The sequence below is a fragment of the Sorex araneus genome, chromosome 1, assembly GCF_027595985.1.
Source record: "Sorex araneus isolate mSorAra2 chromosome 1, mSorAra2.pri, whole genome shotgun sequence".
NCBI lineage: Eukaryota > Metazoa > Chordata > Mammalia > Eulipotyphla > Soricidae > Sorex > Sorex araneus.
Window position 1 is genome coordinate 242,697,161 of NC_073302.1, and position 15,492 is coordinate 242,712,652.

Sequence of the window (15,492 nt, forward strand, 5' to 3'; positions counted from 1 at the left end):
TCAGCATTATACTCTCTGTGTCCATCCATTTATTTATACAGGAATTCCATGACTTCATTTTTCCTAACAACTGCATAGTATTCCATTGTGTAGATATAACATAGTTTCTTTATCCAACCATCTGTTCCTGAGCACAGGGATATTTCCAGATTCTGGTAATTGTGAACAATGCTCTAATGAACACATAAGTACAGATGGCTTTCCTGCATTTTGTTTTTGGGTCCCCAGGGTCTATTCCCAAAAATGGTATTGCTGGGTCAGACAGAAGCTCAATTTCCAGCTTTCTGAGGAATATCCATTATTGTTTTCCAAAAAGTCTGAACAAGTCAGCATTCCCACCAACAATGGAGCAAAGTACTTTTCTCTCCACATCCATGCCAGCACTGATTGATCTTGGCTTTTTTTTTTTTTGGTTTTTTTTTTTTTTAATGTAATGTGTGCCAGTCTCTGGGTGTGAGATGATATCTCATTGTTGTTTTGAGTTGCATCTCCCTAATGATTATCAATGTTATTATTATTATTATGTTATTATTATTTTTTCATGTGTCTTTTGGCCATTTGTATTTCTTTAAAAAAATGGGGTTGGATGTTTCTTTCTTGTAAAGTTCTACCAGTGCTTTATATATCTTGAGTATTAACCCCTCATCAAATAGGTACTGAGTAAATTGTTTTTCCCATTACGTGGGCTGTCTTTGATTCTTGGTCAGCCTCTTCAACAAGTGGTGCTGGGTAAACCAGGCAGCTACATGCAAAATAATGAACTCAGACTTCTTTCTAATGCTAGGCACAAAAGTCAAATCAAAATGGATTAAAGAGCTCAATATCAGACCTGAATCCATAAGGTACACGAAGGAATATATGGGCAAACACCAATATGACATTGAAGCTAAAGGTATAGTCAAGGATGAAACACTACCTGACCAAGCAAGTGGTAGCAAAGATAAAAAAATAGGACTACATTAAGTCCCTTACATTTTTTTAAAAAAAGACAAACATGAAAGGCTAAATAGCCTATAATTGCATTTAGATAAGATGTCCAGGATAGGCAAATTAATGAAGGCAAAAAACATATTAATGGCTACCAGTAGATAGGACCAGGAGAATTTAGAGGCACCGCTAATGTCATGGGATTCCATTTTTGTGGCAATAAAAATGTTCTAGAATTAAAGAGTGATGGTGATTGCCCAGTCTTACAGCTATACTAAAAACTAATAGAATGAACATTTGCAAAAGGGAAAATTTCATGGTATGTAACATTACAAATTTTAAAAGGGGGATTCACAGCTTTTTTTTTCTTGTCATAACACATCTAGAGCATATGCCATAACTCCATCAATAAGAGCATCCTCGTATAGGATGTAACTGACAATAACCACACTACAAAATCTTGAATATCATGATATTAAACAGTCTTTAGGTATCAATATCAAAGTAACAGGCAAAATTCATTTCTTAGTGACATCAAGAATTATCTCAAGGTGAGTAACAAGAGAAAAAAAGACCAAAAAAATAAATATATATATACATTTATATATCTGTACATTTGTACATATCATTACTAGTAGGGCCTAGAGGAAATATGGAAAGGGTTTAGAGGCCCTGCCTTACAAATGTATAGCCCTGAGTTCAAATCCCCAGAGTCCCACATTCCCTCAGCACAATCCAGGCAGCTCTGGTCAGAGCCCAGGAGCTCTCTGTCTGTCATCCCCAAGGCTCTAGAGATTTCCAGCCACAACAAAAGCTGTTGTATGTAAGCACTACAAAAAGAGGTACAACCCCAGCAACAATTCATTCTACCACAGCCAAGAAGTATAACCTCTGGCAAACACATATATACATACACTATAGAGACCCCTAATGACAACCACAATGATAACATGAGCCTCAAAGAACATGAGCCCCAGCTAGCATTTAGAAGCACTGCAATTAACGGGGTATAAACTTCAGTGAACATCAAATGTGCTAGCACCACAGCCATGTGTGACCCTGACAGACACAGTTAAAAATGTGAAAATATGTGTGTACAATGCCACACATCACAATATCTACGACAACAAGAAAGGAGGAAAAGTAAATAAAAGTAAATTAATTTTAATTAATACTGGACGCTGGAAAGTACAGCAAGTAGAGTGCTTGCTTTGCACTCAGCTAACTCAAGTTCAATTCCCAGCACCCCATTTGGTCCCCTGGAACCACCAGGAGTGAGCCCTGAGCACAGCTGGTCATAACCAAACAAAATACAAAATTACAATTTAGGTGACATGGTTACAAAAATGTTAAAACTTTATGGTATTAATGTACAAAGTACTATACCCCACCACCACAAAAGTGCCCACAATCCATCACTGTTCTTTGGTCACTTCTGGTCTAATCTTCATCCTCCTACCGCCAATCTCTGTCCCAAAGCATCACCAGGTATATCCCTGAAGCCCCCTGAGCACTCCCAAGGTAGTCTTGGTGGTTCCAGACACCACTAGTCCAAGAAGAACCAGATCCTCAGACCTGGTGAACCACTGACCTAGTTGGTCAAGTATAACTATTAGTAACCTCCTGTGTACTGCTTGGAAGACCTAAAAATAATAAAAACCACAGCCACAGAAAATATGAATTTATTAACACCGAATGGGCATATACAGTCCCCAGCTTACACATGGATCACACACTTCAAATGCTTGCAAATCATAATTCAGAGCACAGAAAATAATTTTTGAAAATGTAGGTAGGTTTGCACATGGCTCACAATACTTCTGATTTGCCTTTGTTTCTATTTTTCCAACTGAAGTCAGGAGTCACCTAAGTATAGTAAATCTCCTCACACATTAAGAGTCCCAACAAAATAATTTGCTCTTCCAATCTGTTACCACCACCATCTCAGCAGCAAAAAAATTGTTGGTTCCCTACTGTTTATGGCAATGAAGCCAAAGAAGAATCTACTATCAAGAGCCTTAATCACACACTCAGCTAATTCAGGTTCCATTCCCAGCACCCCCACTTCCCTATACTCCTGGAAGCACTGGCAGTCACCCACAAGAACCAACTCCAGCACCACCATTAAGCTCTTTTACCAGTCTTTCTTCAGAGGCCCATAAAGATATCTCTAAAGAGATCCAAAGTCACAAATAATCTCAGACCGGCACAAAGCTTAACAGACAGGGATAAGTCAGAGCTGGGCAGGTCAGCCTGTTGGCTGGCTCCCAAGCAGAGCCCCAAGCAGCCACTTGCTTCCACAATTCAAAGTCATGGCCAATCCCCCAGCCAGACTCCACTATCTGGGGATGGACCTCACTGAGATACAGCACTGTAGTACTGTCATCCCGTTGTTCATTGATTTGCTCAAGTGGGCACCAGTAACATCTCCATTTTGAGACTTGTTACTGTTTTTGGAATATCAAATATGCCATGGTAGCTTGCCAGGCTCTGCCATGCGGGCAAGATACTTACTCTTGGTAGCTTGCCGAACTCTCTGAGAGGGACAGAGGACTCAAACCCGGGACAGCTGCATGCAAGGCAAATACCCTACCCTCTGTGCTATCGCTCCAGCCCTACCGAGATATAATCTGACAAAAATTTGGATATGCGGATTTTGTGATTGAAATATCCAGACTTTCTCTGCAGTAGGGATGGGCTACCTCCTCCAACCTCCCTGTACTTTCAGAAGCCTTGGCAGTCACATCCACTCAAAGCTGCCATCCAGTTAAAAAAGCTACTCCAGCCTTACTTTCCTAATAAAAAATACTGAGCTGGAAGCCTGCTTCATGAGCGGAAGGGAGAAGGCAGATGGAATAGAGAAAGGATCACTAAGAAAATGATGGCTGGAGGAATCAGTTGGGATGGGAGATGTGTGCCGAAAGTAGATAATGGACCAAACATGATGACCTCTCAGTGTTGCAAGCCATAATGCCCCAAAGTAGAGAGAGAGTATGGGGAATACTGTTTGCCATGAAGGCAGGGGGAGGGTGAGAAGGGGGGGTATACCGGGTATACTGTTGGTGGGGAATGTGCACTGGTGGAGGGATGGGTGTTTGATCATTGTATGATTGTAACCCAAACATGAAAGCTTGTAACTATCTCACAGTGATTCAATAAAATTTTTAAAATAAATAAAAATTATTTTTTTTAAAATACTGAGTGCCCTGAACAAACATGATGACCTTTTAGTACCCAGATTGTAAATCATAATGCACAAAAAGAGAAAGAGAAAAACGAAAAGTTCCTGACACAGAGAGGTGGGAGGGGAATGGATGGTGGGAAGGAAACCCGGGACCACTGGTGGTGGGAAATGTACAGTGGTGGAGGGATGGGTGTTGGATCACTGTATGACTGAAAGCCAATCATGAACAGCTTTGTAGTTGTCTATCTCATAAATATTTAATTATAAATTTTTTTTCAAAAAGAAGGCCACCAATCTTGATTAAAAAAACAAAAAGGCTGGGGGCTGGAGCGATAGCACAGCGGGTAGGGCGTTTGCCTTGCACGCGGCCGACCCGGGTTCGAATCCCAGCATCCCATATGGTCCCCTGAGCACCGCCAGGGGTGATTCCTGAGTGTAGAACCAGGAGTAACCCCTGTGCATTGCCGGGTGTGACCCAAAACAGCAAAAAAAATAAATAAATAAAAAATAAAAAAACAAAAAGGCTTATTAATCTGTAACATTTTAGTTATCTCTAACATAAGGACTTAATGACTCCATGGTAAATTACAATTTTCACTAGCTTTCTTCTAAGGAAACATTTTTCATCATTCTGCTAGCAAATTATTAATAACAAGCAATATAAAATAAACTATTGAGGGCCAGCCATGGAGGCAGGCTTAAGGGATGGTTGGGAAAATTGGGTAAATCTCGAAATAGAGATTTATTTCTTTAATGGGATGGGATGGGATTGGTGATGGTGGGATTGGTATTGGAATACTGGATGCCTGTAACAAGTCATCAGAACAACTTTGTAAACCACAGTGTTTATATAAAGTGTAGAGGAGAAAATTTAGGTAGGTCTTACCTATTCCATGTAAACTCCAAAACATATCAACACAGAATTGCTTTAGAAGTATTATTAATGACAGGTGAGACACGATTATTACCATAAGGTTATCCAGGTATAAAATTTAATGTGATATATTTTAGATTCCAGATTTGAAAATGTGTATGTATAAATGTGTGTATATAAATAGGCATTTTAGTATACTGTATTAAATGGTTTTAATTTTCTTATTTCATATACTAATCATTAATAGGCTCTTAGTGATTTATTTTCTGATTATTCTATTTGCCAGTTCTTAAAAGTTTTGTTTGAATAAGTAATATAAAGTAAATTTGTTATGTGTCTAAGGAGGTTGACTGGGATTGGGAGGGAAACTGAGGATACTGGTGAAGGAAAGGTCACACTGGTGGTGTTGGAACACTAGAAGCTTGAAACAACTATATAATGAGCTTTGTGTAAATCATGGTATTTCTATTAAAAATTAATTTTTTTAAAAAGATACTGAAGCATAGTATTATACAACCAAGCAAAAAGGAACATGTCTTAATGAAAATAGAGCTCTACTATGACAGTTTTACAAACGAGAGACTACTTAGCTGGATTTCTAAGGCTGCCTGCATTCTGATTCACCATTTCTGTGATGTAAGACTGCCACAAAGACAATTAAAGTGTTCAGTGTTTGCTGATAAATTTATCCTCAAAGTTAAATAGCAATGAGAGTCCTCGTCATGTCAGGGGGGTCAGTGGAACATTTGTAGTGCATATATATAGCTTTACACAAAGACCAGGAGCTCAAAACTGCTGGGAAGGGCAAATGGATGAAGAAAGAAAATCAAGCGCATAAAATTTGCTGGGATCTGTAAAAACATAATAAAAAGCTTCCATCTTGAAATGCCTTTTATGATGAAGAGTCAAACAATATCTTATCCTGAAAACTGTAAGCAGTGTCTTATCTCTGTATTCCAATGAAATCTTGTATTAACATACCTAGTGGCCTGAATAAGAGATTAATGAACTCATGGTTTGGATTTTTGGGGTGGTTTTTTTTTTTGGCTTTTTGGGTGACACCCGGCAATGCACAGGGGTTACTCCTGGCTCTGCACTCAGGAATTATTCCTGGTGGTGCTCAAGGGACCATATGGTATGCTGAGAATAGGACCCAGGTCAGGCGTGTGCAAGGCAAACGGCCTTACCTGCTGTGCTATGACTCCAGCCCTCTGAACTCATGCTTTCTATGCAAAAGGCCCAGGCTCAATCCCTGGCACCCCCTGGTCCCTAAACAGTGGACGAGACCTCTCCCCCCAAGCACCACTGAGTGTGACCCAAAAACTACAAGTATTATCACATATTGAGTAACTACAGTTTACTTTAACGTTGTTTTTCATTATATACCTGCTCTTATAAAAGACAATTTTATTCAGTTTTGCATTCTAATGCCTTGGGCAGTGCTTGGAACATAGAAGGGTCCAAAAAAATATTCACTGAATGAATAAATCATTAGACTTAATTATTGGGGGGGAGCCAATTCAAGGAATAATCAAATTAACTAGTCCCACAGTAAACAGTGGGCCTGAATGTACTGAATAGCTAATCTATTTACCTAATAAATTTAACTCCGAGTAGATAAAAGCATAGTAAATATGCTTCTTGTCCATTTCTATCATACTTTTTTTAATTACAAAGAATATTTGTTGAGCATTAAAAATTCCACAAAGAGAGATCAGGGGATAGTACAGGAGTTAAGACTCAGACCCAGCATGTGCCTAGGTTAGAGCTGGGCTTGATGCCTGGCACCACATGGTCGTCTCAGTACCACTAGGTACAACTCCAGAGGTCCTCCCCACAGCACCCACTGACGGGTAATTAGGGTAATTCCAGGCACACAGGACCCAAACATCACCACATCCTCAGGCCACTGCATTGAACCATTGGTTAGATTGGCCAAGAATTGCCCAAAGGGTCACCTGGGAACACCTCCCTGTTCAAATCCCCAGTGATGGGGATTAGTACAGGTTTGGGGATTTCTTTTGGTTTTTTTGTTATTGTTGTTGTTTTCCTTTTTGGGTCACACCCAGCAAATGACCAGGGGCCACTCCTGGCTCTGCACTCAGGAGTAACTCCTGGGGGTGCTCTGGGGACCATATGGGATGTGGGGGAATCAAACACAGCTGAGATCGGCTGCGTGCAAGGCAAACGCCCTAGCCACTGTACTAGCCACTTCAGCCCCCTTTAATATTGATCAGACATGTTTAATCTGACATTTCTAATATCTAAGAGATATTTAAATTAAACTAAACACATATAAAAGTCCTCAGTAAAAATCAGAACAGCCATTGCATTTTTCTGGGAACATAAATGGACTAACTAAGCTCTGATCATAATCACAAATTAAAACTAAATTTAAAAAGCTCACTGCACACTAAATCAGAAGTCTTTTGTGCAAGTCACTAGATGAACGGCCACGGGGGTGGGAACCGTCACTGCTACTCTTATATATCCCAACACCTTAAGAGAAAAGTATGAAAGAATGCTAAGGTGAATAGGACATATTAGGTAAAGAAGCTGTTAACGTCTTTGGGAATTAAGTAACTTCTAGCAGTTGATGACAATGCACAATAAAGCAAAAGAATAAGCAATACAACATGCACCATTGTCTAAGATAAAACTTTTGGGCTCAGGGAGATAACTCAACACACTGGAACACACGTCTTAGTGTGTAAGGCAGGTTCCACCCCTGCACAACCAGCTTCTTTAAATACCACCTGCAGAGGGCCTGATCGATAGCAAGGCAACTCTGGATCTATCCCTCATATCCTCTATGGTTCCCCACCCCCACTCCCCAGCCTCCCCTGTACCACCAGGAGTGATTCCTGAGTGTAGAGCCAGGAGTGGCCCAAAGGAAACAAAAAGTTTTTAAAAAAATAAAATAAAATAAAAAAACTACCATCAGGAGTAACTTCCCAAAAAAGTAACTTCCCAAGCAAGAAATAGCCCCTTAGCACCAGTAGGTATGAACTATCAATCCAAAACATTAAATAAAACTTTTGTTTTAGTGGTTATATACCATCTTACAAAAGTATTATATTTTATATTCAATTTTATTAGCTCAAATCACATTAGAAAGATCTCAAATATAAAAATTCAAATTCCCTAATCTTACAAATAAGAAAACTAAGGTCTAAGAGCTGGAGTGATAGCACAGTGGGTAGGGCATTTACCTTGCACGTGGTGGACCAGGGTTCGATTCCCAGCATCCCATATAGTCCCCTGAGCAATGCCAGGGGTAATTCTTGAGTGCAGAGCCAAGAGTGACCCTTGTGCATTGCCAGGTGTGACCCCCCCCCAAAAAAAAAAGAAAACTAAGGTCTAGAAAGGACAAATGACTTGAACATCAACGGCAAGTCTTCAAATTCAAGCGTCCAGTGTCCCCAACTTGAGTTCTTTACACCAGATGAAGAGTTTTGAAGATCTTTTGCCATAGGTCTGATCCTATAAACAAACATATTTACATGTATTCTTCTGGCAATTGAAAAATGAACAGGAGTCATCAGAAAAGTATTAAGTATACCCGTTAATGGAAAAGACTAGACTTATGATGGGGCATTCATTCATGCTTTTATGAATAGTCCACTAAAGACCTGATGTCCTTGTTTATGACTATATTTAATATATTAACTGTATAATACATAATAGTTAAGAACATGGCTTCAGAAATAAGAAACCTGCCTGTAATCCTTCAATTCCAGTTCTGAAATTTTTTGTTGTTGTTTTCTAAGTCACATCCAGTGGTGCTCAGGGCATCTGCCTCTGCTCTCAGGGATCACTCCTCACTACTCCAAGAACCATATAGGATGCCAGGGACTGAACCAAGATTGGCAGCATGCAAGACAAATGCCTGACCTGCTGTACTATCTCTCTGGTCCCCAGTTCAGAAATTCAATTACATAAGTATAGACAAAACTTGCTTCTTTAAGCCTCCATTTCCTCACCTATAAAACTCAGTAACAGAACTGATTTGAGATTGTTGATGAATATTCAGGATCTAGTGCTTACTTAATACATGATCACTCACTTTGAATGTTCTACAAGAGTGCCCCAATGAAAATTCTCTGTATAATAATTCTCTCCTTTTTTTCCCCTCTCTTTCCCTCTCTTCCTCTACTCTGCCCTCTAATTATCTATTATCTATTCTTTTGACCATAGAGCACTGAAGGTTTGAACCTCAAGAACACTTTCATTATTTCTTTTTTGGAGATCAAACTCCAGTATCAGTTTGATCTTTAGGTTCTATAAATGCCCAAAATAGCTACAATGAGAGTTTGGAATTTAGAAAAAACACAAATTATTCTGTCTTCTCAGGTTTTTCATTCTTTCAAACACAATGAGTTTGTCGCCTAAATTCTATAAAACGGATATGGAATTGATTCTGAAAGATAACAAATTTCCCAGCTTCCCACTGAGCATCCTTTTGGTGTTGAAGACACAAAAGAACACCATCTCATTTGTGGTGTCTGTGAGATCAAATTATTTCCAAGATTTATTGTGCATTTATGTCTTCACTCTAAGAATCTGAAATTAACACTGTAATCATGCTTAAAAAAGTATTCCCTCCTCCCCCATATTCCCTTAAATACTAAGTCAATCATACATGTAGAACATTAGCAATATAATATTACTAATTTATTGAGTCAAAAAATGACCTTCCAAGTTATTTTATTTCTTAAAAGAAATTTAAGACAGTAACTCCTCTAGTCTATTTTCTATTATGATGACCAATGTACAGCTAAAAGGATGTAACATCTGCATACATTCATTTCATAGTATGTTTAAAGATATGTTTCATTTTAGTGTAAGGTCTTTCATTTTACTGTCTTGAGTACCTAGAATGCTCTGAAATTTCCACTGCAGAATATATAATTTAATTTGAAAGCAAATCAATACTAGGAACAAATTATTTGATCATCATCTTTTTAAAAAAGAATAAAGAGACACAAATTTTATTTTACCAGGACTAAAATGCATTAAATTACATTTCACTGACATAAGATCAAAAGAACCTCATAAATACAAATGCTATATTTTACCAGAGTGAGATTATATTAGGGAAAAAAGGTCAAACCAAAAAATATTTCCTCTAGAAAACAAAAACTGCTTTAGGTAATGTTAAACTCTCCCAACATGTGCTACATTAAAAAAAAAAAAATGTTTGCATAAAGATTCTTAAAGGTAAAAAGATGTCACCAAAAAAATGGTGGAAATGAAGATGAACCCCAAAAATTATAATTAAAATGTTGGCATTTTTTTGCAAAAATGCAATGCTACTTTCAGGCCATCACAAATGACTAAAAATATGCTCAAATACTATACAATTAAACTATTTCTCTATTGCATGATTCTAAAGTTACTAACCTGAAAATTAGATATAAATACAGCTAAAAGTACCTCTTGTCAATATCATTATAATTTTTAATAAGACCAAAGTTAATAAAAATTGCATATTTTATTAGCTTAAAGTAGTACTGTGAATACAGACATGGCTACTGTCATATTTAATAATAATTTATAGTTATCAGAATTTTATGAGATGACAGACTAGCAAATGTATTACAAGGTCTCATTCTCATGGGACTAGAGATTTTATGAATACATCCCAACTTACATAATATTGGGGGATGGGAGATGGTTTAAAGGCTTTTCAAATACACTGCATGGAAAGTTAACAAGGAGAATTTTTTTAATATAGCATAAAGTCACACTTCAATGAAAAATACCACTAAACAATGGTAACAATATCTCCAGACAATCATTTCTCAAATACCACCAGACTAACCATTCCAATAAAAAGTACTTTTAAATAGATGCAACAACCAGAATATCAAGTTTTCAAATCCCTAGTTTTGCAGATAGCTTGCTCTGCTTTACTGCTGTATAGAAGCACTGAAATGCACATTCCAATAATCAGAATGACTGACTTCTTTCCTCTTCTAATCCGTTTTGAATTATTTTAGAAAGATATCTCAATCTAAGACAAATGCTAAATACACACTTCCTTTTCCAATGCCGAGAATACTAAAATATTTATAAATATGGCTTCCCCCCCAACTTCAGCTTTATGAATGGTTTCATTTTTTTTTTCAGGGCTAATACAATCCTGAACATATCCCCCTACATTACAGAGAAAAAAGCGACTCCTTTCAACATTAAGATTGCAGCTACCCAAACTAAGAACAGTGTCCAAGTAACACACGCTATAGTTCATAATAAAATCTAAAAAAAAAAAATCTAAAGATTATATAAGAAGCTTTGACATTCTCTTTCCAGCAAATTTCTAGTGCCAAAAGCCCTCGCGACAGCATCCACGGTTACAAGAGGGGGACAACAAGGAGTTAATAAAACATATTTTCTCCCCAACTAAGACTTGCCTTCTCTTTTGTCAATATTACAAGACCTTCAGCTCCTGACAAAGGAAGAAACAAACATTTCACTTGCCCGTTTTCAGGAACTAAATTGGGAGCATTACCAGTCGTAGACTTAATTAAGTTATTTCTAGGGACGAATATTTAAAGCAGAGAGATGATTAAAAGTTCATTGCCAGCTGCCAAATTGGGGTGCGGGAGGGATGAAGAGCCCGAGCAAGATCCACCCCCCCCACCCCGATTTGTCACTAGCCTTTCCCCCACCACCACCACCACCACCACCACCCACCCTGCACCAAACCCCCATTGTTCTATGCAAAACTCACGGCCCAGGGACCGCGAAATAGCAGCTGCTACAATTCCTGCAGCAAAATGACCACTAAGAGAAACTCTTAGGAACCCCATCTTTCCCGGCTGCTTCCTTTCCCCTTAAATTAAAACCCAAACCGGCTCAGCAATCAAGCCCCAAACTAGAGGAGGGGCAGGGTCGCAAGCGGGGCTTGCCCTTTCCAGACTGCTGGACGTCAATCCAGGGACAGCGTCCACCCTCACCCACCCAATCCCCGTGGCTCAGCCTAATCCAGCGACACCCCCTAAAACACACACACACACACACACACACACACACACACACCACACCACACCCCTTCGCCCCCAACCCCCAAATCACCGAGTCCCGAAAGCGGCCGGCTCCGGCCAGGGCGCAGACGCTCCCGCTGCCCCAGCGGCCACCGAAGTAGGACGCGGCGGCCGAGCCCCGAACCCCACTTCCTCCCCGAAAGCCGGCCGGCCGGCCGGCGGGGACCCAAGCGGGGTGCCGAGGAAGTGGGAGCCGCGGCCCCCGCCGGGCGGCCCCCAGCTCTCGGCCGCGGCCACCTGCGCGCCCGGGGCCTCGCGGGCGCAGCCCCCCAGCCCGCACCCCCGGGCTCTCCCCTGCCGGCGACGCACCCCGACACTCACCCATCTTTCCTCTTGGCTTTGTAGACGTGCCCATAAGTGCCGCGGCCAACTTTGCAGCCCTCGTATTCAAACAGGTCCTCGACCCGCTCCCGCTCGCTGCTCAGCTTCACTTTAAAGTCATAGTCCATTGTCACCGCCTCCGAGGCCGGGGAGCTGGGCCGGGGGCCGGGGGGTCGCGGTGGAGAGCCGGGGAGGCACCGGCAGCCGCAGCCGCCGGGAAGCCGCGCGTTCTACGCCCGGCGGCCGCAGCGCCGGCGCGACTGAGGCGGCAGCGGCTGGACGAGGCCCCGCGAGAGCGCCGGGGACATCCAGGGGGGCAGCGGGGCAGAGGCCGGCGGCGGCGGCGGCGGCGGCGGCGCGGGGGAGGGGAGGCTCCCCCGGGCGCGGCGCAGCCGAGGGACGCGGCGGGGGCGGGGAGCGCCGGTCTCTGCCCTTGTCCCCGCGGCTCCCGGGGCGCCGGCGAGCCTGCTCCCCTCCGGCCGCGCGTGCTGCGCCCGCTGCGGGGAGCGGCGGGGTGGCCGCAGCGCGCTCGGCTCGTCTCACACGCGCACTCGCGCCTCAGCCTCGCCCTCACACGCGCGCTCACACACACTCACTCACTCTCTCGCTCTCTCTCTCCCCCCTCTCTCGCTCTCTCTCGCTCGCGCTCTCTCCCCCCTCTCTCGCTCGCTCGCTCGCTCTCTCTCCCATACACACTCCCTCAGAAAGGCAGCGCCGCACAACAGCCGGTACCTCCTCAGAGAGACGAGGGAGGGAGGGCACGCGCGGAACACGGCCGCGGCTGTCGCAAAAACGTCGCGAAGGCTCGGCCGGCCTCCGGCCCGCAGCCCGGCCCGCTGCGCCGCCGCGCCTCGCTCCCACTCGCGCTCGCGCCCCGGGGACCACGCGGAGGGAGTCGCGGAGCCACGGCCCGAAGCTGCCGCCAAATGCACCACGTGGACCGTCCCGACAGCGGGCGGACGCGCAGACTACAATGCCCAGAATCCTCGAGCCGCCCCTTCTTCCGACTCCACCCCTCGCCGTGGCGATTTGGAGAGCGGTGCTCGATGGGATTCGTAGTCCAATGTCAGATGGAGTTTCAATCACTTATGCTGCAAAAATATAATAGTAATTATTTTTTGGCAGGAAATCTGATTTGGGCCATACGTAAGCTTAAAGAGCAGGAAGTATGTGTGACGGAGCGATCAGGATTGTTTCATGCTACTGCCGATCTCTAGATTTTAAAGGATATTCATCGTTATTGCAGAAGTCTTTACCTTTGTAAACAGCTCACTATTCTTTGGTGTGTTCTTGTTCACAAACTTATGACATCAATACTGACATACATTATAAACACCAATAAAAATAAATCAATGATGTGGATCTGTCCACTCCAAAATAGTGCAAACCTGTCTTGATCTATTAAAAGGGAACATAATTAAGTGTGGCTATTCTACACCAATGCCTACAGAAACAGCTATTTCATCCATGATTACAGAAATGGATCTAAATACATGGAAGTTAATTTGTTAACTTTGATGTGGAAAAGGTGTCAGCTGGAAGAACCTTGATATGTCATTCCTCTTATTTTGTTTGCTTTGGTTTGGTTTGGATTCTGTGTTAATTTTATGCTCACGGTTTTTTAATTCCATTTTCTGGTTGCAACCATTTCCACTTAATCTTTACACCCCAAAAGATACAGTCTCTCCACTTTTCAACCTATACAGAAATATTTTTACCTGCCCTTTCTGATCTACACATCAAATTCTGTCTCACCCTTTCTTCCTCACTCTTGATAGATTATAAATCTTTACATGAAGTCATATTCATCTTAATACCCAGTGTCATGCACAGGTTATAATGCATAGTAAAAATTTGTTAGACAAATGAAAAGGTAATTATATTTATATTAAAAATACTTGGAGTCAACTTAGTTCTATACTTAGCTCCTCCCCATTTGGGAAGTTCCTTTTCCCTCCTCTCCCATTTTCCAAAAATCTTTTCTACTTTCAAAAAAGGACTGGAGCAATAGCACAGTGGGTAGGGCATTTGCCTTGCATGAGGCTGACCGGGGTTTGATTCCTCCTTCCCTCTCAGAGGTCCGGCAAGCTACCGAGAGTATCCCGCCTGCACAGCAGAGCCTGGCAAGCTACCCGTGGCATATTTGGTATGCTAAAAACAGTAACAAGTTTCACAATGGAGACGTTACTGGTGCCTGATTGAGCAAATCAATGAACAACAGGATGACAGTGCTACAGTGCTACTTTCAAAAGAAAGAACTTAAGGTCAGAGCAATAAAAATACATAGAGTAGGGTGTTTGCCTTCCATGCAGTCAGCCCATGTTTGATCCCCAGCATCAGATATGGTCCCTTGTGCACCACCAGGGGTAATTCCTGAGAGCACAGCCAGGAATAATCACTGAGCATTGCCGGGTGTGACACCCCCCCTCACCACCCCGCCCCCCCCAAAAAAGTACTAATGCACGAATGACAAAGATACCATTTTATTTAAAGCCCTCAAAAGGGCTCTTCTCTTGTACAAATTTTCTACAAAAAAAAAGATAATAAGATCTTAAATGGACTTAAATGAAATTGTTTTTCTCTAGTACATTAAATGTCATTTAGTTCTTAAGTAGTCTGACTGGTTAGGTAGCCCTGGGTGTGAGTACTACTTTGCCATATTTTAAGTGGGTTTTTTTTTGTTTGTTTTATTTGGGGAGAGGGAGTTGTTTGATTGTTTGTTTGTTTGTTTGTTTGTTTGGGGGCCACATCCAAGGATGTTCAGGGGTTACTCCTGGCTCTGCACTCAGGAATTACTCCTGGTGGTACTCAGGGAGTCCATATGGGATGCTGAGGATCGCACCTGAGTCAGCCATGTGCAAGTCAAATGCCCTACCTGCTATAATACCACTCTGGCCACTGCCATATTTGAGTTTTGTCTTTGGAACCTCAGCTTCTTTCATTGCGAAGTGAAGATCTAAAATTCCCCCAGCTTAATGTAAGTGCACAACCTAGGTAAGCTTTTGTCAATGGGATGGTTTGGCTTCTATTCAGGAATATAAATGAGATGATTCACTAGCAAAACTGTATCTTTGCATAGTTAAAGAATTAAACATTTTCTTAAATATGAATTTAGAATAGACTCCTCTAAAAATTGT

The 15,492-nt window shown here is 41.8% G+C and overlaps 1 protein-coding gene across 3 annotated transcripts in view; it reads right to left on the bottom strand.

Moving 5' to 3' along the window:
• The window catches only part of CDK8 (cyclin dependent kinase 8), a 141,216-nt gene extending 128,587 nt beyond the window's left edge, over nt 1–12,629 (bottom strand). For all 3 annotated transcript variants that reach the window (XM_055146973.1, XM_055146968.1, XM_055146962.1), the window contains exon 1: nt 12,356–12,629. In XM_055146973.1, coding sequence (XP_055002948.1) covers nt 12,356–12,483 — 128 coding nt within the window. In that variant the 5' untranslated portion in view covers nt 12,484–12,629. The remainder of the gene's footprint in view (nt 1–12,355) is intronic.
• Nucleotides 12,630–15,492: the final 2,863 nt, after the last annotated feature.